This window comes from Mesocricetus auratus, unplaced genomic scaffold (assembly GCF_017639785.1).
Source record: "Mesocricetus auratus isolate SY011 unplaced genomic scaffold, BCM_Maur_2.0 Super-Scaffold_100010, whole genome shotgun sequence".
In the NCBI taxonomy this organism is placed as follows: Eukaryota; Metazoa; Chordata; class Mammalia; order Rodentia; family Cricetidae; genus Mesocricetus; species Mesocricetus auratus.
In genome coordinates, this window is record NW_024429194.1 from 48,661,144 (window position 1) to 48,686,218 (window position 25,075).

At 40.0% G+C, this 25,075-nt stretch overlaps 1 protein-coding gene across 6 annotated transcripts in view; it reads left to right on the forward strand.

Annotated features, from left to right (window-relative positions):
- Positions 1-11,973, forward strand: part of Trak2 (trafficking kinesin protein 2) — a 57,759-nt gene extending 45,786 nt beyond the window's left edge. For 5 of the 6 annotated variants that reach the window (XM_013113756.3, XM_021227441.2, XM_013113755.3 and 2 more), the window contains 6 exons: positions 2,217-2,293; positions 2,657-2,857; positions 3,746-4,041; positions 5,211-5,480; positions 7,469-7,574; positions 8,335-11,973. In XM_013113756.3, coding sequence (XP_012969210.1) covers positions 2,217-2,293; positions 2,657-2,857; positions 3,746-4,041; positions 5,211-5,480; positions 7,469-7,574; positions 8,335-9,013 — 1,629 coding nt within the window. In that variant the 3' untranslated portion in view covers positions 9,014-11,973. The remainder of the gene's footprint in view (positions 1-2,216; positions 2,294-2,656; positions 2,858-3,745; positions 4,042-5,210; positions 5,481-7,468; positions 7,575-8,334) is intronic. The other variant, XM_013113757.3, reaches the window with a different exon arrangement.
- Positions 11,974-25,075: the final 13,102 nt, after the last annotated feature.

The following is a 25,075-nucleotide window of genomic DNA, read 5'->3' on the forward strand; positions in this document are numbered from 1 at the left end:
CTGCCTTATGGCATGTTTTAAACATCTAAACCTCTATCGACAAATCTTAAGTTTCATGGTAGGTTTAACTCTCCCAAACGTGTGAGTCTCTGTAGGTAGGAATCTTTACTTTTTAATTCATTAATAAACAGTATTTGGGGATTGGATAGAACACAATTAAAAATTGAGCTTATGCCAGAATTTGTCACATTGCTTCAAAGAGCTGTTTAACACCTGATTCTTACAGAAATTATATGCAACTCTGAAATTATGAGATGGTCACTGTTTAGCATAGGCTGGTCTCCAACTTGCTATGTAGCACAGGATGGTCAGACGACTGATGGGTGTTTTTATGTGTGAATGTGTGTGTGTGTGAGAGAGAGAGAGAGAGAGAGAGAGACAGACAGAGACAGAGTGTGTCTATGTTTTAATATCTATTAATGATTGTTTTCTTCCTTCCTTGGTCATGCTTTCTCCTGACCCCATTCCCTATGCTTCTCTTCAATCATTGTCTTTTTCATGTTTCCCTGCTTCCTTTCCTTTCATTGTTGATGGAAATCAGAGGACAGAGTTCTAGGGTCAGTGCTCTCCTTCCACCATGTGGGCCCTGTGGATTGACCTCAGGTCATTGGTCTTGGCAATTTACACCTTTACCCACTGAACCATATTGTTTGGGTTTTTTTTAATATGTAGTTAATGAGCAGTGTAGGGAATTGAACTCAGGACCTCATGTATGCTAGGGAGTGCTCTACCACTTACATCCCCAGAATTTTGGTTTTTTTTATTTTTGATTTTAAAATAATTTGAAACTTAGAATAAAATTTCAAAAAGTAGCACAAAGGATTTTTATGTATTCTTCACATGGATAATTAATATTTTTGCTATTTCCTTTCAGTGGTTTTTTTTTTATTGGTTGGTTGATTGGTTGTTTTTTGTTATTGTTTTTATTTTCCTCAACTGTTTTATAGCAGGTGTCAGATATCCCTATCACTTAGTGCTTAAATTTATGTTTACTAAAGACAGAGACAGTGTCTACTAAAGACAAGGACATCCTGACAATGGCACTACAGCCGTCTGTTACCTGGCTGTTGACTCAGTATAACACAGTCCTCTCATCCACAGAGCCCACTCCAATTTCCCAGTTCTCCCAACAATGCCTATTATTCTATGACTTGTAGACCATGGTTTGTGTGTTTATTTCATCATGTATTTATTCGGGTATTCATTTTGAAGGGGTCTTTCTACCAGAGCCAGGCTTGCTTCAACCTTCTAGGATCAAGTGATCCTCCTGCCTCAGCCTTGACAACTTGAGATTACATGTGCAGGACACTGCACCCAGCTCCAAAAATATTCTTTGAAGGATATGTTTGGGGGCTAGCGAGATGGTTCAGTGGGTCAAAGGCCTTTGCCAGGTAAAACTTGAGGCTTGGGTTTGATTCCCAAAATCCACGTGAAAGCGGAAAGAGTTGTCTTCTGACCTACACACACACACACACACACACACACACACACACAAATTAAGAAAAACAGGGTATATTTATGTGTGGTTATTTTGGTGTGAAATAATGCTAAGTTATTTCAGGAGGTACAGTCATCCTATTGTTAATGTTAATTAACTATGAATTTTTGGTCAGTGTTATCTGCCAGATTTTTATGCTTGAAAGTTAATATTAATAATGAACTGAATAAATTAGCACTACTAGTTTACTATACACAAGTGAAAGCTAGTAGATATTGCATTAACCAAGTGATCAAGGGTAAATGTCTTCATCAAACCTTTAACCATTGGTTTTAACTCCATCCAGGGTTCTTTGGTCATGTCTGTGATGACTACTGCTCTGGTTTTGTTTTCATTGTTGTGATGTATTTCTCTGAAAAAAAGCAACTTGGGAGAGAAAGAGTTTATTTTATCTTACAACTCTAGGTTTGCAAGTCTGTTGTGGAAAGCCCGGGCAACAGGGACCTAAATCAGCTGCTCATAACACATCCACAGTCGAGCAGAAAAAAGCGGATGATGTCCACCAGCTTGCTTGGCCATTGTCCCCTTAGAAAAATGCTTCCTGAGAGGAGAGTTTCTTCTTTAAGAGTTTCTATCTCCACAGTCTCTCTCTTTCCCCTTTGAATTTCAGTCTTGTATTTCCTTTTCTTATAACATAAAAAAAAATGCATGCTTGTATAGACTCTTCATTTATTTGAGGGTAGTAATCACTTTACAAATCTTCAACTCCTTTTCTTAGGAATCGTTGGCAGCTGAGATTGAGGGGACCATGCGTAAAAAGCTGAGTTTGGATGAGGAATCTGTGTTTAAGCAAAAGTAAGTACAAGTCACAGGGGCTGTTACTGCCATTGGAGTGGAAAATTCAGAAGAAGCCTCGGGCCGGGGGAATGCAATGGAGGTGGAGGCTCTCTGGAGGCAAGCACCATCCTAGGTTTGATCCCTGGGCGCTGAGGAAAGAAACACAACACAAAGTGATGAATGCCAGTCAGGAGTGACTGCGCTGTGCAGATTGTCTTCTCATGAGGGAGCTCTCCTGTACTAAATTTATTTTCTCCTTTCTCCCAAACTTGATAGTGTGCAGGATGGTGTCATTCCTAGTTCTGTATATGCATGCACTAGTCTCAGGGGTGCCCTCTAGTGGGTGATAGTAACAGGAACAAATGCTTCTCTTTTTGACAGGGCCCAGCAGAAACGGGTGTTTGATACTGTCAAGGTTGCCAATGACACTCGGGGCCGCTCTGTCACCTTCCCAGCCCTGCTACCCATCCCAGGCTCCAACCGTTCAAGTGTCATCATGACAGCAAAACCCTTTGAGTCTGGTGTCCAGCAGACAGAGGAGAACACGCTCCTGAACCAAGGAGACAGCACCGAGGTTCCAGGGTAAGGCATGGGTCCTGGAGTGGGTCTGCACTCCTTATGGTGTTGGCGTAGCAGATTCACACACTTAGTTCCCTTGCAATGGCCAAGAGGACTGTGCCTTCTGCATCAATCCTAAACTACCTCCAATTTCACAACGCTGAACAGTGGAAAAACGTACATCAGAGCCCCAGGAGGATGTGAGGTTTTGTAATTTCTAGTCCTTGTTGTCCTAAATATTCTGCATATTTGGAGGATATTTGTGGCCCAAAATAAGTGTTTTCACACCTTTTTCAGCATCAGTTACTTTCTTCTTTCTTTCTTTGGTTTTGGTCTGTTGTTGTTATTGTTTGTTTATTTTTAGGTAGGATATTTTCCTTTGTAGCCAGACTGCCCTGAATTTTCTGTGCAGTCCAGACTGCCACCAAATTCATAATTCTCCTACCTCAGTCTCCTGAGTCCCACCACACCCAACTCGCACTTTTTTAAAGTGATTACATTTTGTGATGAATAGCTTATAATAGTTTATGGCTAACACTCCTCTTCATTCAGTTATAAACCAGTGGTACCTCTTGCACTCAGTGAACTGAGTAATCCTGTAAACTGTAGTAATACTTGCTTTGGGATTGTCTGACCTGAACATAAAGGTAGACATACCTGCAGTTTCATAATTAAATGAAATTTAAAAGTTATCAAACACAATATGCCTTTGACTTTCTAGAAGTAATTGGAAATGATGAATTACAATGATGCATAGTATTGTTGATGGTTTTATTTGTTATTGTTTTCCATCTTTCAAATAGCCTAGAAAACACCTCATTCCTAAAGTCAGTCTTTTGAACATGTAGAAAGAACAGGTCTAGATTGTGCACATAACCTACAATCTCATCAGCAAATATGATTTTCCCACAGGAACTCTCAGCCCACAAGCCACCCAGGACCCGCTGAAGATAGTGATTTGGCTACGGCTTTGCATCGCCTTAGCCTGCGAAGACAGAACTACTTAAGTGAGAAGCAGTTCTTTGCTGAAGAATGGGAACGCAAGATCCAGGTTCTGGCTGAGAAGGAAGGAATTGGTAGCTGTGACACCCCCACAGGGAACCTGGACTCATTCTGCACTGACCAGTCGGAGACGACGGACCTTGGCAGTGCCATCTGCCTTCGGGGCTTCATGCCCGAAAAATTACAGATTGTTAAGCCCCTGGAAGGTAATAAGTCAGTAACAGCTTTTAGAAACTGTGTGTACGTTAGACATCTCTCCTAGATTGAAATCTGTGCAGCAGTTAGGAGAGTACCATGTGCACAAGCTATCTGTAAATCTGTTGTGTGTGGTAATACCATATACTGGACAGTTAGCAATGAGACCTGTGTCACTAAATCTTCAGTCATTCATTCTTTCCTGATGTTCTGGTATCAGTGGAAGAGGGAAATGGAAAGAGTCTTTTCCTAACTGTTGCTGTGTAATATCATTGATAGCAGTTACCACGTGAAAACCTACAGGGTATAAGAAATGAAAATGATCCAGAGAACTGCTTCATCTCCACCTACAGAGAACTCCACCCAACAGGTGTCATTGACATAGAGGCAAACATGTTATACCTGTACTTTTTTCTCCTTCAGTTCAGTTTTATCTAAAACTAAAAGTTAAATTCAAAATAAATATCTGATTTATGGGTATTGATGGTTCCTGAGTGATTCTGATACTGTGTTTAAAAATAATCTTTATTAAACAAAAGTTTGAACACATAGCCTTTAAGGACTCCTAGTTAGATCCAAGTTTTGGTTAGAGTTGCCCATTTTAGGATGAAATTACCATAGTGATGCAATTAGATGTTACATCTAGTACAAGGACATGGGGTGACCATTCACCAGCATTCCAGAGGCTGGAACTAAAGGGATGTTTTCTCCACTCTGTCACCTACATTTTCTTGTCCAGAAAAAACAGATCATGAACAAGTAGAGAAGTACACAAAGAAATTTAAGTTATTTTCTAACCTAAGTGGCTAGTTTTTGCTTTCAAGTTCATAGACTTTGCCAGGTGAACACTGATTTTCGCCACCAGGAAAGTACAGCCCGCCTCTAAAGTGGTTGGCTTCCCTCCTCCTGCCTGAGCAGCCTGGGTCCTGTTTAAAATGCCTGACTGGGTTTTTTTTCTCCTCTTCTTTGGATGTCCCTTTGAAGATTGTCTTTTGAAATAGAAAAACTATTGCTCAGATGTTCAACGTCATGTCAGCTTTCTACAGAGAACTTAAATTTACTTATTTATCAAAATATCATTTATCAAAATATCCTTGTTGTTATTACTCACTAACCCTAGCTGCTTCTAGGTTGAGGATTTGGGGGAGATGTAATGCATGCCTCTCCTACTTGCCTGCAGGGTCACAGACTCTACATCATTGGCAGCAGCTTGCTCAACCAAACTTGGGGACCATCCTTGACCCACGACCAGGCGTCATTACCAAAGGTTTCACCCAAATGCCCACGGATGTCGTCTATCACATCTCAGATTTGGAGGAGGATGAAGAAGAGGGAATCACTTTTCAGGTTCAGCAGCCTCTTCAAGTGGAGCAGAAACCTGCAGCTCCCACGCCAGTTACAGGGATTTTCCTACCACCCATTATTACTTCAGCAGGTGGACCAGGTACAGGTGAGAAGGGTGCTGTTGAGCGTGGCCTCATAAGCAGTGCACTTCATGGTCCCCACTGTGGTTATCCGGCTACCCCTGCATCATCTCACTGGCCTGTACTCACTAGTGGAAGTAAGATAATACAAATCTATAGCTTGCTGACATTCCTAATTTTCTCCATTTTATCCTTTCTGCCTGTAAAAGTAAATAGGAAGAGAGATGGATCAGGTCCATTAGTGGTTTGCAAGCCTTCTGGTCTCAGGTTCTTTGATACTCTTAGAAATCCTTGAGAACTCCAGGAGGCTTATCTATTTGGATTATATCTGTTGATACTAATTAAGTTAGAATAAAAACATTAGCTAATTTAAAAATAAAAATTCTGAGCTGGGGCCGGGCGGTGGTGGCGCACGCCTTTAATCCCAGCACTTGGGAGGCAGAGGCAGGCGGATCTCTGTGTTCGAGGCCAGGCTGGACTGACAGCCTCCAAAACAATACAGAGAAACTCTGTCTCGTAAAACCAAAAAAAAAAATTCTGAGCTGGGTAGTGGTGGTCCACACCTTTAATCCCATCCCTGGGGAAACAGAAGCAGGCGGGTCTCTGAGTTTGAGGCCAACCTGATCTACAGAGTGAGTTCCAGGACAGCCAGGGCTGCACAGAGAAACCCTGTCTCAAAAATCAAACAAAAAAAGGAAAGAAAACAAAATAAATAAAAATTCTGTTATACAAATACTGTTTTCTGAAAAGTAACTGTTTTGTACATAGTAAGAAAATGGTTTTGTGTTACAATTTTGTAAGTCTCTAATTTCTGACTTAATAGACTATTTTCTTTATGAACTTCTGCATCCAGTCTTCCAATGTTGTTTCAGATGAACAATGTGAAAAAAATATACCCTCATATGAATATGTAGCTAGAAAAAAAGTATTTTAATAGTTTTTCAAGAATTATGGATGTTGTTTGAAATCAGATAAAAACTTGGTAAGTGGTTTCTTGAATAGTTACACCAATGTGGAATCTGAAACCCTAGCAATGAATTTCATATTAGTTTTTATTAAAATGTGTTTGTCCTACACATTGAACATTTGCTCATGCATGGTTGGTAACCTGCACTGGTCATTAAGACAGTTACACAGATCCCAGGATGTTGACACTTTTCCATTAGCGTGAAAGACTATGTTAGGGTGTTTTCAATCTCTCAGTAGTGGATATTGGATATAGTTTCCCAAAACTGATTTTCACTCGAAGCTTACATTTACCATTAGTAGAAAATATCGACAGCTTTTTTTTCCAAAGAAAATGCCTGCAAGATTCCCAAGTCAGAATGATTATGGCTTGTGTGTTAGTTGTGCATGACTGCCTTTCTGTAGGTAACCACTGTTTGTATCGCTGCATTGTAGACAGCAGGGGAACTTAGTGGACACTTCCTGTACCCACATACTGCATAATAAAAAGATTCAAGACTTAATGATATTTTACTCCTTCATCAGAGGCCTTCAGTAAATCTGGCTCTTAAAAACACATACTATGAATATATAAAGATGAAGACTACAAGTATAATCTGGTGTCGTTGCCTTGATTTGTGCTAAGGAGCCAGGATTTTTACCCATCATTGCTTTTGTGCCAGAATGCAAATATCAACCCCATCAAAAAAAAAAAGAGGACTCATCCTGGAATTACCATGATGTTTTCTAGAGTCAGCATACAGTAAGAACCAGGGGAGTAACTTGGCACCTAGATAACTAGATCTTAAATTTTTTTAAGTGTTTTTCACTCATTTCTAAGCTATTTTTACTTTTATTTATAATTTTAAAGTGCTGAAAGTTCCGTTACATACTAATCAGTTAATACTAGTATATTCTTTATATATGTTTCATTTCCATATTTAGGAACTTTCTGCTACAAAACGCAGTTGATAAATGCTGTATTGCTAACAAAATAATGATACTCCTTTTATGTTATTAACCTGGTCTTTCTATTCTGTGTTTGGCTTTCTAAAAATCTCTATTTCAGTTGCAACTTCGAACCCAGGAAAGTGTCTGTCATGCACGAACTCGACATTCACCTTCACCACCTGTAGGATCTTACATCCTTCTGACATCACCCAGGTCACCCCTAGGTAAGAGGGCCTGGGACATCACCCAAGTTTCCTTTTTAGATGCCCAGGGTTTTAATTAGTGTTCTGAGACTATTTTAACATTGCATTTCTCATCTGGCCATAACTCTTTGAAGTAGGCGGACTATCCTGAATAAAAGGAAGAAATGGAGGCATAGAAAATTAAGGCGACTGGTCCAGGAGCAGACAGCTAACAAATGACTCCGCTGAGGTTGTTTGTACACAGAGTGAACCAGGCTGCCAGGTGCCACACCCTTCACAAGACCGTCTTGATATTATGATACATGTGATCATCTTGTTCCAGTGAAAGTGTATTAATATTAAATCCCGGAAGCATTTGTTCACAAAGGAAAGCTGACTAAAAATGAGCTCTTCTATTCCACCATGGCCATAAATACATGATTTATTCAGCTTTTTTTTCTTAGCTAAGCACTGAGTAAGCAATAAGATCTAACAGCTGTCAGAGCTTTTCAGAGTTTTCAGTTTCTTAAAAACACATGTTCCAAAGCGAGACTGACAGTGTGGGTCATGAATATTCATGTTTTACTGATGTTTAGAGTTAACACTGTTTGAGAAAATGGTAGTTTAACAATTAGACATTTACTGTTTTTCATTGAAATAAAACGGAAAGGCTGTCTGTCCTTCAGAACACAGTTGGTTGGTCATCCTTGTGCAAATGAAAGGTTGCTTTGCATACAAGGCTGAGCGCTTCTTTGTTGCCTTGGTGTTTCTGTTCCTAAGCACTCTCCCTCTTTTCTTCCAGTTCTGGCTTCCCGTCACTATCTTGTGGAAGTAGTGGGAGCAGCTCCTCCAACACAGCTGTGAACTCTCCTGCCATGTCGTATAGACTGAGCATTGGTGAATCCATCACTAACCGGCGTGACTCCACCATAACTTTCAGTAGCACACGGAGTTTAGCCAAGCTTCTGCAGGAGCGAGGCATCTCTGCTAAGGTGTACCACAGCCCTGCTTCAGAAAACCCCCTCTTGCAGCCTCGCCCCAAGGCCTTGGCTACCCCTTCCACACCACCAAATTCCCCATCTCAGTCTCCATGTTCCTCTCCCTTGCCCTTTGAGCCCCGAGTCCACGTCTCTGAGAATTTTTTGGCTTCCCGACCAGCTGAAACATTCCTGCAAGAAATGTATGGCTTGAGACCTTCAAGGGCCCCTCCTGATGTTGGCCAACTGAAGATGAACTTGGTAGACAGGCTAAAGAGGCTGGGGATAGCCAGAGTGATCAAGACCCCTGACCCCCGGGAGAGCGGGAAGAGCCAAGAGGCGGAAGTGGCTCTCCAGAAGCCAGAATCTGCTGTTTATTTAAATTCAAGTGGCAGTTTATTGGGTGGACTGAGGAGGAATCAAAGTCTTCCAGTCATGATGGGCAGCTTTGGAGCCCCAGTTTGCACAGCCTCACCCAAAATGGGTGTCCTGAAGGAAGACTGAGGCTCAACACTAACTGACCTCGTGTATAAATTAGCACATGAAGGACGGAGAGATGCACTGAGGATGGGTATTGGTCTAAGGAAGGAAAAGGAATGTTGCAGAAGGGCCGTGGATGTGGAAAGTGTAGTGGAGGGATGGCAGCATTCGGATGAGGTCTTTGATAATGGAGGGTGGAGACGGGAAGTGGGAACAAGTGATGAGTAGGTTAGACACAGAAACGGAAGAAAAGGTCAGTGTGCTCCCTCAGCTGAGTGTCCTTGCCTTGAAGATAAAAAGTGAATGGGAAGCTAACGCCACTCCTGTTGAAGCATGGCAGTACACTGAAGTGCTGGCCCCTTGGTCCCTAGAGAACAGCATCAGGGAGAGGCTGCCTAGGAGGAAAGCCAGGAACGGTGTGCTGTCCCGGCAGGAGGCTCGCCAGAGGGTTGGTGCAGTGTGTTGTCTGTTACTGAGACTGTAGATGCTTTCCCTGCTGTTGCCTGGTCAAATTATGCGTCTATCCAATGGTACATCATAGCATTAGCCAAATAAGGAGTTTTGTCTTGTCCCTTACTTCAAAAATGGAGACTTTCTCGTTGCAGAACTTTCAGGCATTGAGAACCCAAACACCACCCAGATTCCTTTGTATTTATGGTTACTAAAACTTCAGTTTTTTTTTAACTTGTATTTTTGTACAACATAACAAAAATTTTAAAAACAGTGATGTGAGTGGGCTTGAGAGGGATCTGGGAAGGAAAATAGGGAAAAATTGGAATCAAGAAAGTTTTTCAGGATATTTCTTCTGGATAATACGGTGGCCAAGGAATGCAAACAAAATTGCATGTTTCTCAAGTTTCCTTGGAGGCCGGAAGGGTTTAAACCAGAAGTGCAATCAGTAGGACTTAGATTATGTTGTATATTTATATATGTAAATTTTTTAAGAAAAGTTAGTTGTAACTAACATTTTCCAAAGTGTGCTATGCATATTTTTAATGAAAGATGACATGTATTTGCACAAAAATTCTCAGGCACATTAAATTATAAACTGCAGTAAAACCCAGGTGCTTGCTTTGAGAGTGTGTTTTTGTTGGATTTCGTTGTTTTCCTTGTGTACATTAAAACAGCTGCTTAGTTCTTGTTATCTGCAGAAGTGGAGAAGGACCTTGTTCATGGGAGAGCTGAAGACAAGTGAGGCCTGAAGATGGGCTCCAGCATCTTCAGTGTGATGCAGTCTTGAGCTGGGGAGAAGAGCCCGGCTGTCTGAGGTGGTGTGCCGTGGCTCTGTCTCTAAGGGGTTGCTCAAGAAAGAGTGTCTCAAGTGGGGAGATGAGAGGGAGCTCCTTCACTGGTTGTGAAAGCAGAAGTCTCTTAGTCCTCTTGGTGCTTCAGATATTTGCTTGAGAGGAATTCTTCACTTCTGCAGGGAGTTGCTTCCTTCTCTCTCTCTTGAGCCTCCTCCCCAAGAAGAGATCACTCAGAGGGTTAAAAAAATCCATGTGATGGTAAGAATGTATGGGGTTTCTGTATTTCTAGAATCTTTGATAAAACTTTTCTAAATAAATTTCTCAGAAGCAAAGGGCAGAAAGACGTCCCCTCCCTGTCACCCTTTACCTGGTCTAGCTGCTGTCAACAGATCTTCACGCACACATTTATGGAGGACTCCGGTTAGCAAGTGACCTTGTACAAAGCAGGCATTAAAACAAGAATTCCTGGTTTCCTAAATATTCTAATTCTTTTTTTAAAAATAGCATTTGTATTTCTAGTCTACAAATAGCTGGGTTCTTCCCTCAGCAAAAGCTTCAAGCTTTGCCTTGGTTCCTGAAGAAAGGACACTTCTGTTTGGACATTTACAGCTTCCTGAGAAGGAGCAGCAGGAAGTAGGGAAGCGCGGGCTCGAGGGGGTAGTCAAGTGTTAAATAACCAGGGTTATAAATGTCACAAAAACCACTATAAGCTCGATTTTGTGCAGTTCTGTTTGGAGAATACTTCTGTACTTTTATATAGTCAGTGCCTACGTGGTCACTGGAGGCAGGGAGTGTCTCAGCACCAAATGAGCACATCTGAGTAAAGAAACCAGACGGGTTTTTGAAAATAATATTGATTTTGATGTTCTGTGGGAACATGGTTGTTGTACCCTGGTGCATGCTTGTCTCTGCGAATGAGTCCTGTCTTAAAACTGGGTTTTGCTGATTGTGAAGTTTTCACCTAAAATTATTTTTGGTACTGAGAATCTGTTACATCAGGCTGTCTGTAAAATGTAGTAAGGACTAGAGCCTTCCAACAAGTTCTTCCTTCATGGAACTAGTATTCTGTGGTACTGTGCACGTTTTTGTTTCGTTTACAGTATCAGCTAGTATGTACTTTCATGCTCGCATGGAAAAACCCAATTGTCTTCTCCTTCAGGGTTTTCTGTGACTATTTCTCAGGTACTTCTGAGTGCGCTGTTACCTAGTAGGAAAATGCTCTTAAGCTCAGAATTAAAATTGCCCTGAATTTTGAAGATCCCAAATCTTATGTAAATAGCCTTAGGTTTAAATCTTTAGAAGTTAATGACCACTGTTAATTAAATGTGTTTTGCTTTTTAGTTTTGTGCTTGCCCTTGGTCTGACATAAATGATCAGACTCTGTCAGGGGAAGATATTAGAGAAGGCTCACAATAGCCTAGACTCTATTGAAGGCATTTTACACAGTATTCCAAGCTCTTAGTGCATAATTAGTAGTGAGTGGTTCTCACATTAGCTTGGCCTGGGGCCACCTCTGCTGTCAGGTACATAGGAACCTGTGCTCAGAATACACTATAGGCATGCACAGTGCCTCTCGCTAATTCTGAGTGTGGTCTAGGCATGCCATGGGGCCTTGGGGGCTCCAGGAAAATACCATTGTGTAATATCTATAACTTTATTTTGTCAAAAAAACCTCTTTATGCACCTTTGTTTGCTTTATCAATTGTAACTCAGATAATAAACACATAGCGTCTTAAATTGTCCTGTGTCTCCCTGTGATTTTTTTGTTTCAGATTGTACAATCCAGCATGGAGTCTTTATGTTGGTTTTTATTAAAAAAAACATCCCATATTTGTTGTACTAATACAAAAAAAATCATTAATAGTCAAGTAGTAAGCAGATCTTGGTATATTTTATGATTGTTTTTACTTTTAAATTGTATTAATATGGGGATGGTGTTGGGGTTTGGAGAAAGTCTGCAAAAGTCCTTTCTCTCATTCAACCATGTAGCTTCTGGGTATCAGAGTCAGGTGGAGAGAAAGGCTTGTTGTCAAACCTTTGCCACTGAACTCAGGTATTTTTAGACATAGACTACACCATGAATGTATATCACATAGCTCCGTCCCAGAGTGACACCAAAAATACAATAATCGCTAAGCAGATAGTAAACGTAGGAAGGCAGAAGGTATGATGTAGTTCTTTCCTATAGCTCACAGTTTTCTGATCACACAGCTATTTAGAAATTGTTTCTAAGTGTGAACATTAATGGAAAAGATCATTCAATATCCTTGTTCCTCCTTCACAATTTTGTTTTTGTATTGTCTGCTTGTGGGCAGGATTTTGGAGCTCAGGCTCACTCATAGGCAAGTGCTCTACCACTGAGCTATGTATGTCCCTGCTAACCAGGGGGTGGTGAACCACCTTTAAGCCCAGCACTCAGGGGTCAGAGGCAGGTGGGTCTCTTGAGTTCTTCAAGGCCAGACTGGTATACAGACCAAGTTCCAGGACACCCAAGACTGGTTTGGTTTGGTTTGGTTTGGTTTGATTTGGTTTGGTTTGGTTTGACGAGACAGGGTTTCTCTGTATTGTTTTGGAGGCTGTCCTGGAACTCGCTCTGTAGACCAGGCTGGCCTCAAACTCACAGAGATCCGCCTGCCTCTGCCTCCCGAGTGCTGGGATTAAAGGCGAGTGCCACCACTGTCCGGCGACTGGTTTTGTTTTTGTTTGTTTTTTAAAAGAAAAACAAAACAAGTATATCCCCTGTTGGATTTTTTTAAGATTCAATATCTATACTGAATTATGGACATTTTGAGAATCATGAATGAGATATGAAACTACTTTTTGATGTGAAAGTTTGTGTTTTCACTCAAATGTATTAGTCAACATTCATGCATCCAAAACCCAACAAGATTGGAGCTTGGAGTGTCATGTTGGCTTCAGTCTGTTTTCACTGTATTAAGTTTGACTTATGCTAATAACATGTTTTCCATTCTTTTACATGAAAGGCCAAATGCCACAAAATTTTCAAATGAGAAATAAGTCAATACAGCAGTTGACTGGGAAGTGGGATCACCAGTAGTAGCTAAAATTAAAAAAATATATTAGCATGCAAAGTGTGCCACGGGTGATAAGGTGTTAGTGAAAAAGCTGTAAGCTCACAAAGTATTTCACAAAACCTAAATTTCTTGTTATTTCACCGAATTCAGTATTTTTTTGTTTAACTTCTTCTCTCTCATATATTACATCTCAACAGAAGTTTCTCTTCTCTCCTCCACCTCCTCCCCAGATCCACTCCTCCATTTCTCTTCAGGAAAGGGCAGGCTTCCCAGGGATTTCAATCGAACATGGCATATCAAGTTGCAGTAAGAATAAGCACATCCCCTCATACTAAGTTAAGAGAATTAGACACTGGTACCAAATATCAGATTCTTTTTTTTTTTGTTTGATGGTTCTTTTGGCTAGCCATCCTTTCTTCTTTAGGTATTTACACATTCCGTGTCTTCTTGCCTTTTGGAGGTGGATTTTCCTATTAAGACAAGAACAAAACACTCCCTTTCCTTTTGTGAGGTCTCTATGCACCTCATGGGATGTAACTTTGTGTGTGACCTGTCGTCTTTCCTATCCTGAGGTTTCTCTTGTTCAGATCGAATCTTGATCAATTTTGATGGAACCTAAAGCGTTTCTTCTCCTGTGAAAACAAAGGTGAAACCCCTTCCCCGATGTAACACATATCCTGGTTTCCATACCAAAGTCATTACATCTTTGAAATACACTGGCTGATTTAGTTCAGAAGTTTTTTCTGTAGTCCAGTGTCTTTCTGCAGCTGTTTGTCCTTTCTCATTAGCATTAAGAAAGTTTAGTGTTAATAAAGCATTATGTAATCTGAGTTTGGGGGTCTTTGTACCTCTGCCTGTTTATGGAACATTTCTTTTAAGGTGCAGGTAGATTTCTCAATCCCTGCTTGTCCTGTGGGATTGTATGGTATACCAGTTATCTGTTTTATGTTATAATAATATTTGAAAAACTTCCAATTTGATGGAGACATATGCTGGAGCATTGTCAGTTTTTATTTGTGCAGGTATACCCATAATGGCCATCACCTCTAAGAGGTGTGTGGTAACAGGATCAGTTTTTTCAGACCTTACAGCAGTGGCCCATTGAAATCTGAAAATGTGTCTATTGTATGGTGCACATATTTTAAAATTGCAAATTCTGGAAGGTGAAACACATTCGCTTGCCAAATTTCCTTTCTGCGAATAACTTTGGGATCACTGCCTGCTGGTAATGGAGTTTGATTATAGAATGAACAGGTAGGGCAGTGGACCTGGCAGACCTGTGTGGGATCTGATATGTGATATATATAGGATGAGTCCTATTCCTGATAGTTTCCTGTGATTGTATAAACAATGAAGTTAATTCCATATCATCAGGAATAAATTAATCAGTCTCAATGTGTAAAATGGCTTTCTCTGCATATTGAGAGTCAGTAACTATATTGAGACTCTCTGTAAAATCCATAAGTACCATGAGGATGGTGTACAACTCTGCCTTTTATACAGAGTTATAAGGGCTTTGAAATACTTTATTTATATTTCCTGATTTATAGCCTGCTTTCCCTGATTTGTTTCCATCAGTGTAGAATGTAGGGACTCCAGATATTGGCATTTTTCTTAAAATACCTGGAAGGATCCAAGTTCCTTTCTTTATGAATTTGATTCTCTCTGTTTTGGGATAATTGTAAAGGGAAGCTTTTCCTTGCTAGCCACTTTGGTTTATCACCTGCCAGTAGCCTGGGCTCTGCCGTGTTGTAGTCCCCGAATAACACACAAGATGCTGTATTAATTATGAAGCTGTTGGCCTTGCTTGTTTCTTACTGGCTAGCTCTGACTTAAGTAATTACCCCATAATTGTTAATCTAAGTATTTCTCTTACCGGAGAACTTTCCGGGCTTCCTACCCCATGGTGTTACATCTTGACTCTCTTGTTTCTGCTACCCAGAGTCCTCCTGGATTCCTAGTCCCACCTATCTTGGTTCCCTATTGGCTCAACAGTGCTTTATTGACATAAGACTTCCCCAACAGATAATTGTTACTAATCATTCCCAAAAAGTTACTGCAAGCCCTTTGCCAATATTCACTATCTTTCCATAAGGAAGAAGTTTCCTCATTAGTTAAAGATACTATAATTTATGCTGGGTCCCTTCCAGTTAATTGATGAAGACTTAATTTGCCTTCTATTTTCCTTTCATTTTTTATTTAAATTAGAAACAAGCTTTCTTCACATGTCAATCCCAGCTCCCCCTCACAGCCCTCCTCCCATGCTCCCCCCACCTAGTTCCCCAGCCCCCCATGCAATCCCCATTCTGATCCCCAGGGAGAGTGAGACACTCCATGGAGGATCTCCAGAGTCTGTCATTTTATCCAGGGCAGGGCCTAGGCCCTCCCCCAATAGTACAGACTGAGAGCATCCCTCATGTGGGCTGGGCAGTCAAAGTCCATTTGTATGCCAGGGATAAATACTACCCAAGGACCCATAGATTACCTAGGCCACCTCACTGACACCCACATTCAGGGGATTTGGATCAGTCCCATGCTGTCCTCTCAGCCATTAGTCTGGGGTCCAAGAGCTCCCCCTTGTTCAGGCCAACTATTTCTGTGGGTTAAACCAGCCCAGTCTTGGTCCCTTTGCTCATCAGTCCTGCCTCTCTGTCACTGGGTTCCAGGAGTTCAGTTCAGTGTTTAGCTGTGGGTGTCTGCCTCGACTTCAATCAATAGCTGGATGAAGGTTCTGTTTCCCAGACTCTGGCAGTGGGATTGGATGCTGGCACTCCCCTGACTCATGTCTAAAATCCATATATGAGTGAGTACATACCATGTTTCCCTTTTTGTGGCTGGGTTACCTCACTCAGGATGGTTTCTTCAAGTGCCGTCTATTTGCCTGCAAATGTCAGCATTCCATTGGTTTTTTTTTTCTGCTGAATAGTACTCCATTGTGTAAATGTACCACATTTTCTATATCCACTCTTCAGTTGAGAGTCACCTAGGTTGCTTCCAGGTTCTGGCTATTACAAATAGTGCTGCTATGAACATAGTGAACAAACATCTTGTTCTATGAATGGGCATTTTTGGGGTATATTCCTAAGAATGAAATTGCTGGGTCTTGTGATAAACTGATTCCCATTTTCCTGAGGAATCTCCATACTGATTTCCAAAGTGGCTATACAAGTTGGCACTCGCACCAGCAGTGGAGGAGTGATCCCTTTCACCACATCCTCTCCAGCATAAACTGTCATTGGAGTTTTTTATTTTAGTCATTCTGACAGAATTAACATGGCATCTCAGAGTTGTTTTGGTTTGCATTTCCTAGATGGCTAGGGATGGTGAGTACTTTCTTAAGTGTCTCTCAGCCATTTTAGACTCCTCTATTGAGAATTCTCTATTTAGTTCTGTACCCCACTTTTTAATTGGAGCCCTTGGTGTTTTGGAAACTTGCTACTTGAGTTCTTTGTAAATTTTGGAGGTTAGTGAATATCTTTTCCCAATCTATGGGTTGCCTTTTTGTCTTGCTGACTGTGTCCTTTGCCTTACAGAAGGTTCTCAGTTTTAGGAGGTCCCATTTATTAATTGTCGATATTAGTGTCTGTGCTACTGGAGTTATGTTGAGAAAAACAGGTCTCCTGTACCAATTCGTTCAAAGGTACCTCCCACTTTCTCATCTAAGAGGTTCAGTGTAGCTGGATTTATGTTAAGGTCTTTGATCCATTTGGACTTAAGTTTTGTGTGTGGCGATAGACATGGATCTATCTGCAGTCTTCTATGTGTCAGCCTCCAGTTATACCAGCACCATTTGTTGAAGATGTTTTTTTCCATTGTACAATTTTAGTTTCTTTGTCAAAGATCAGGTGTTCATATGTGTATGGATTAATATTGGAGTGTTCAATTCAATTCCATTGGTCTATCTATTTTTGTGCCAATACCAAGCTGCTTTCAGGACTATAGCTCTGTAATAGAGCTTGAAGTCAGGGATGGTGATGCCTCTGGACATTGCGCTGTTGAACAGGGTTGTTTTGGCTATCCTGGGTCTTTTGTTTTTCCATATAAAGTTGATTATTGTTCTTTCAAGGTCTGTGAAGAATTGTGCTGGGATTTTAATGGGGATTGCATTAAATCTGTATATTGCTTTCAGTAAGATTGCCATTTTTACTATGTTGATCCTACCTATCCAAGAGCATGGGAGATCTTTCCATCTCCTGGTGTCTTCTTTAATTTCTTTCTTTAAAAACTCAAAGTTCTTGAGATACAGGTCTTTCACTTGTTTGGTTAACGTTACCCTAAGGTATTTTATGTTGTTTGTGGCCATTGTAAAGGGTAATGTTTCTCTGATTTCTTTCTCAGCCCTTTTATCATCTGTATATAGTAGGGCTAATGATTTTCTTGAGTTGATTTTGTATCCTGTCACTTTGCTGAAAATATTTGTCAACCGCAGGAGTTCCCTGGTAGAGTTTTTTGGGTCACTTATGTAAACTATCATATGACCTCTTCCTTTCCAATTTGTATTCCCTTGATCTCCTTTTGTTGTCCTATTGCTCTAGCTAGAACTTCAAGTATAATATTGAAGAGGTATGGAGAGAGTGGACAGCCTTGTCTTGTTCCTGATCTTAGAGGAATCGCATTGAGTTTCTGTCCATTTAGTTTGATGTTGGCTGTTGGTTTGCTGTATATAGCTTCTATTATGTTAAGGTAAGTTCCTGTTATCCCGAATCTCTCCAAGACCTTTATCATGAAGTGGTGTTGTATTTTGTCAAAGGCTTTGTCAACATCCAGTGAGATGATTATGTAATTTTGTTTCTCAGCTTGTTTATATGGTGGATTACATTGATGGATTTTTCACATGTTGAACCATCCCTGCATCCCTGGGATGGAGCCTACTTGATCATGGTGGATGATTTTTCTGATGTGTTCTTGGATTAGATTTGCCAGTATTTTATTGATTATTTTTGTGTCAATGTTCATGAGGGATATTGGCCTGAAGTTCTCTTTCTTAGTTGTGTCTTTGTGTGACTTGGGTATCAATTTTATTGAAGCCTCGTAAAAAGAGTTTGGCAAAGACCCTTCTGCTTATATTGCATGGAATACTTTGAGGAGAATTGGTATAAGCTGTTCTTTGAGTTTCTGGTAAAATTCTACACTGAGGCCATCTGGCCCTGGGCTTTTTTTTGGTTGGGAGGGTTTTGATGACTACTTATATTTCCTTAGGAGTTATAGGTCTATTTAAATTGCTTATCTGTTCTTGATTTAATTTTGGCAAGTGGTATCTAGCCAGAAAATTGTCCATTTCCTTTAAATTTTCAAATTTTGTGGAGTACAGGTTTTCAAAATATGACCTGATTATTCTCTGAATTTCTTCACTGTCCGTTGTTATGTCCCCCTTTTCATTTCTGATTTTGTTCATTTGCATGTTCACACTCTGCCGTTTGGTAAGTTTGGAGAAAGTTTTATCTATCTTGTTGATTTTCTCAAAGAACCAACTCTTCGTTGCATTGATTCTTTGTATTGTTTTCCTAGTTTGTACTTTATTGATTTTAGCCCACAATTTGATTATTTCCTGGTGTCTACTCCCCCAGCGTGAGTTTGCTTCTTTGTGTTCTAGGGCATTCAATTGTGCTGTTAATTCTCTAGTGTGACTATTCTCCAGTTTACTCATGTGGGCACTTATTGCTATGAACTTTACTCTTAGCACTGCCTTCAAAATGTCCCATAAGTTCGGGTATGCTGTGTCTTCATTCTCATTGAATTATAGGAAGTCTTTAATTTCTTTTTTTATTTCTTCTTTGGCCCAGGAATGGTGCAATTGCGCATTATTCAATTTCCATGAGTTTATAGGTTTTCTGCAATTTGTATTGTTGTTGAATTCTAACTTTAACACATGGTTGTCTGATAAGGTACATGGAGTTATTCCAATTTTTTCGTACCTGTTGAGGTTTGAAATGTTGCCAAGTATGTGGTCGATTTTTTTAAGAAGGTTCCATGTGGAGCTGAGAAGAAGGTGTATTCTTTTATGTTTGGATGGAATGTTCTATAGATGTCTGTTAAACTTAATTGGGTCATAATTTCTGTTAGTTCCTTTGCTTCTTTTTAAGTTTCTGTCTGGTAGTCCTGTCAAGTGGTGAGAGTGGGGTGTTGAAGTCTCTTACTAGAAGTGTATGAGATTTTATGTATGATTTGACTTTTAGTAATTATTCTTTTACAAACGTGGATGCCTTTGTATTTGGGGAAAAGGTGTTCAAAATTGAAAGTTCATCTTGGTGAATTTCTCCTGTGATGAGTATGAAATGACCTCCTTTATCTCTTTTGACTGATTTTTGTTTAAAGTCTAATGTGTTAGATATTAGGGTTACTACCACTGCTTGTTTCTTGAGTCCATTTGATTGGAAAATCTTTTCCCAACCCTTAATTCTGAGGTAATGCCTGTTGAAGTTGTTTCTTTTCTTTTCTTTTCAAGACAGGGTTTCTCTGTATTGTTTGGAGCCTGTCCTGGGACTCGCTCGGTAGACCAGGCTTGGTCTTGAACTCATGGAGATCTGCCTGCCTCTGCCTCCCGAGTGCTGGGATTAAAGGCATGTGCCACCAATGCTCAGCCAGAGGTATGTTTCTTGTATGCAGCAAAAGGATGAATTCTGTCTTTGATTCCATTCTGTTTAGCTTGTGTCTTTTTGTGAAGGAATTAAGACCATTAATACTGAGGGAGATTAATGACCATTGATTGCTCATTCTTGTTTGTTTTGGAATCATTGATGGTGGTGGAATTATATGTGGATTTCCACCTCTTTTTTTTTCTTTTGGCTGTTGACAAGGTGGGATTATCTATTGCCTATGTTTTTCTGGTTGTAGTTAACATCCTTGGGTTGGGGTTTTTCTTCCAGAACTTTATATAGGGCTGGGTTAGTGGATACATATTGTTTAAATCTAGTTTTGTCGTGGAATATCTTGTTTTCTCCATCTATAGTAATTGAGAGCTTTGCTGGGTATAGCAGTCTTGGCTGGCATCCATGGTCTCTTAGTGTTGGTATAATATCTATCCAGGACCTTCTGGCTTTCAGAGTTTCCATGGAGAAGTCAGGTGTAATTCTGATAGGTCTGCCTTTATATGTTACTTGGCCTTTTTCTGTTGCTGCTCTTAATATTCTTTCTTTATTCTGTATGTTCAGGGGTTTTTACTATTATGTGACAAGGGGATTTCCTTTTGTGGTCCACTCTATTTGATGTTCTGTAGGCTTCTTGTACTTTCATTGGCATCTTTCTTTAGGTTGGGAAAGTTTTTTTTCTATGATTTTGTTGAATATGTTTTCTGACCCTTTGAGGTGGTTTTCTTCACCTTCTTTTATACCTATTATTCTTAGGTTTGGTCTTTTCATGGTGTCCCATATTTCCTGGATATTTTGTGTTAGGGATTTGTTGGACTTAAGATTTTCTTCGGTCCATGAGTCTATTCCCACTAGTTTATCTTCAACACCTGAGATTCTCTCTTCCATCTCTTGTATTCTGTTGGCTATGTTTGCATCTGTAGTATCTGACAATTTGCCCAGCTTTTCTATTTCTAGCCTTCCTCAGATTGTGTTTTTTTTTAATTATCTCTATTTCAGCTTTCAACCCTTGCACTGTTTGAATTGTTTCTTGCAATTTTTGCTTTGTCTTTTCCTCCCTTTCTTGCATTTGTTGGAGTTTTTGGTTTGTTTTTTCTTCCATTTCTTCAAGATATTTTCTCCTATCCTCTTTGAGGGCCTGTATCATTTTCATGAAGTTGTTTTTAAGATATTTCTCTTCTGTTTCATCTGCATTGGGGTATGGAGTCTCTAGACTCTGGCGGTGTCATATTGTTTTTTCTGTTGCTGGGTATGTTTTTATATTTTCTCCTTCCCATCATTTCTTCCAGTTGGAGAAGGAGTTGCTTCCTCTCCTGGTGGGTATGTGACCACGGTTCCCTTCTGGTGGGTGCAAGTAGGTCTAATACTCTGGTGGCGTTCCTCTTGCATGGTTGGAGATGGTCCTAGTACCAGGACCTCAGCAATCTTTGCATAGACTGTACCCTGTCAGGATGAAATCCACAGTGTGCAGTCCTCATGTCTCTGGTGGTTCTGCTCAGGGCACCAGAAAGTAGGTGTCCCATCTGTGGAGAGTGGGACTTGGATGCTGGTAGTCTCTGGGTGGGCTGGCCTCTGCTGGGATGGGGGCTGCGGTACACAGTACCCTGGCCTTGCCTAGTTGTGTCCTTAATTTGCCTTTTAAAATTAAATCAAAGATCTTTTCTGTGTATGTCTTCAGTTTTTCATTCTATTCATGTGGCAGTAATATCCATTCTAATATGATATCTTCCCTCTGCATCAAAATCCCTGAGGGGTTTTCTTTAGATGGTAAAATAACAAGAATACAGTGCAGTTTGGGATCCACATGGTCCACATGTGCTTCTAGTATTCTCTTTTCTATCCATTCTAATTCTTTTTCAGCCTCAGCTGACAATATTAGTGGACTATGTAAGTCCTTGTCTCCTTTTAGGGCCATTTTCAGGTGTTTTAAACCATGCCCTTCTACTCCAATAATTGTCTATAATTGAGAAATCTCTCCTAGTAGTTTTTGAAGATCACTAAGAGTCTGGTAACAGTCTCTCCTATCTGTACTTTTTGTGGTCTAATTTTTCATGGATCTATTTTATAACCTAAATAATTAATAGAATCTCCTCTTTGTATTTTTTCAAGGCCAATCTGTAATATCCAGCGAGGTAAAATTTCCTTTACTGCCACAAACATCTTTTCCAATGTTCCTTCCTTTGAAACAGTCAACAGTATATCATCCTTATAATGGTAAATTATGGATTGTGGAAATTGTTGATGAATTATTTCCAAAGGTGTTTGCATAAAATACTGTCATAGGGTAGGACTATTTAACATTCCCTGTGGCAAAACCTTCCATTGATATCTTCTAGCAGGTTGAGAATTGTTATAGGTAGGTACTGTGAAGGCAAATTTTCCCTATCTTTTCCTTGTAAAGGTATAGTGAAGAATCAATCTTTTATATTAATTACTATAATTAGGCATTTCTTTAGATATCAGAGAAGGCAATGGCATCCCAGGCTGTAGAGAGCCCATGGGATGAAGTACTTCATTGATGGCTCTCAGATCTGTAAGCATCCTCCATTTACCAGATTTCTTTTTTATAACAAATACAGGGGGATTCCATGGACTGGTAGATTATTCAATATGTACCACATTTAGCTGTTCCTGACCCAGGCTTTCTAAAGCTTTTCAGAGGGCATAAGCCATTTCCCTACCCAGTCAGGTTTATCTGTAAGCCATTTTAAGAGTAGGGCTTTTGGTTCCTCTGTAGGTTTGACAATCGTATCCTGTTTCTGTACAGCCAGTATGTTTAGCATCTGTTTTCTGTAGTGTCTTACAATATTTTTTTCTACTGCCAAGAGCTTGTTTATGATTCATATCCAATACTGGAGGAATGTTAATCTGGGTATTCCATTGTTGCGATAGATCATGACCCCAGAGATTTATAGCAACGTCTGTGCTATATGGCCTCAGTGCTCCTCTTTGTCCTTCTGGCCCTATATACTCAACACATCCTGTGCTTTGTTTTACTTGAGATAGGGTTCCAATCCGAAGAATTAAACATTTATCTCTTGTAGGGCCATCTTGGAGGCCAAGATCTTTTTGAGTTATGATGGTGACATCATCTCCAGTTTCTAAAAGGCTGATAGTCACCTTATTATTTACCCTAACTGCTAATTTGGTCCTGTGATCCTATATAGAAGTTTGCCAAAATGTACGTTTTTTGTTTCATCCAGTTATGTTTGATTCATCCTCAGTAGCTAATCTATTATCCAGTGCAGTATTATTCTTTATAATAGGCAGTGGATCTTCTAATCATCCTGAGAGAGATTGTGGCTGGGAATTACCAGACCACTTTTGACATGGGAGCCTTCAAGAGGCCCCCCAAGTAGTTTCCTGATCATAAAGGGTTACCTTGTTTGTCTGTAGTCGACTTACATTCATTGGCCCAGTGTTACCCTTTGCCACATCTCCTACATAATCCAGAAGGCTGAGGACTTCTGTTTGAGTCACTCCTAGGAGGAGCATTATTTCTAGAAATGCTTTGCCTACAATTTCTTCTTAGATGTTCTATTCTACCACAGTTAAAACATCTGTTTTTTTTTTTCAATTTCTTTTTAAACCTCTGGAGATTGCTTCTCCTACCCAAGCGTCTATATCTTGATCTTTATACTCAAGGTTAGCTGTATACAGGACCCATTCCTCCAAAGGTGCTGATCTGATTTTTAATGGCTAAAATACCTGTTTGCATTGTGGATTTGCATTCTCATAAGCTAGAGATTCTATAAGTACTCACCTAGAATCTGAATCAGTTACCTGTAATTCTACTGCTCTGGACAATCTTTCTAAGAATTCAGTGAACATTTCTCTTGGTCCCTGTACCACTTTGGTATACGGTTCTAATTTCTTTCCTGGTTCATGAACCTTATTTAAAGCACTCAGAGCTGCTGTACTGCATAAAGATAAGATGTGTTCATCATACACAACCTGAGCCTGTGGGTCAGCATAAGCACCCTCATCAAGAATCTTTCCTTGGAGAGCATCATACCCTTTAAGCCTTGAAGCTCGAGGATTTTTTCTTCTTCCCTCCTATTTGTTGTTGCCCAAGAGTCCAGGAGCTCTCTGACATAGGGAGAATGAAGACCATATGAAACAATAGCCTCCTTGATTCCATTTAAGTCCTTCATCTGCATTGGCTCCCACTGGTAAGCAACTAAGTCATTTGGGTGTTTTTTAGTTGCTGTTTCTTCAGTCATAGATATCTGGAAAAACCATAGGAGAGGGCATAACACCTTTTGGAAGGTCTTCCTGGCATCTGAGAGATGTAGGTAAACCTCTTTCATGACCTGTTGCTTGTATGCCTGTTCTGATATATCAGATTGGAGGTTGTCTGAGACCTGTAATCTATTTATAATTGTTTCCCTGACCACTTGAAGTTCTTGGGTCAAATAAATTTCTAAGGACTTCATAGAATCTGTCAGTTTCTTGGATTCATCATTTATATATGATTCCAAACATTTAATATTCTCATTCTTAGATATTATCAGAATGGCATGTAAGTTGCCTTCTAGGAACAGTGTTCTATCTGCTAGCTAATCATTATCCTCAGACATGGAATTAATTTTTTTCTGTAAGTTTTCCAGTCTGAAGTTTCAGTCTTTGAGTTTTATTAATTGAGTCATCAGACATGGAACGAGTTGTTTCTGATAGCCTGGTAATGTCATTTTGAACCGATCCTATTTTGGTCATTAGGGCAGCTGTCATGGAACAAATCCTATCTTGTTAGTGGCTATTTTTAAGTTCTAAGTTGTCTACTCATTTTCCCGTTGTCCTCAAGATACTGAATTCTTGCCTATAATTTACCAATAGTTTGCACAACTTCCCTGTTTTCTGCCCTATTATCAAGCTCTCTCTTCCAGAGTTTTATATGGATTATGAAGCTAATCGTTAGCATTAGATAAAGATTTATTTTGGGCAGGTCATAATCCTCTCCCAGGATGTCATTCATATTAGAAGCAATAAGATCCCTAACGTTCTGCATCATAACATTATCTGCCATTGGTATACAGTAGTTAATCTTATTTATTATCACCAGCTTAAACTACTGGAATACAAAGCTTACTTTCAGCAATTTTCTAGTCTTGGGCAAAGATGTGGATTTTTACTTGCAGTAACTATGTTTGGCCAGAAGATGGCGCAGGTGTACTGCCAAGCACAGTTCCTTAGCGGATGATCATTGTGTTGCAAATA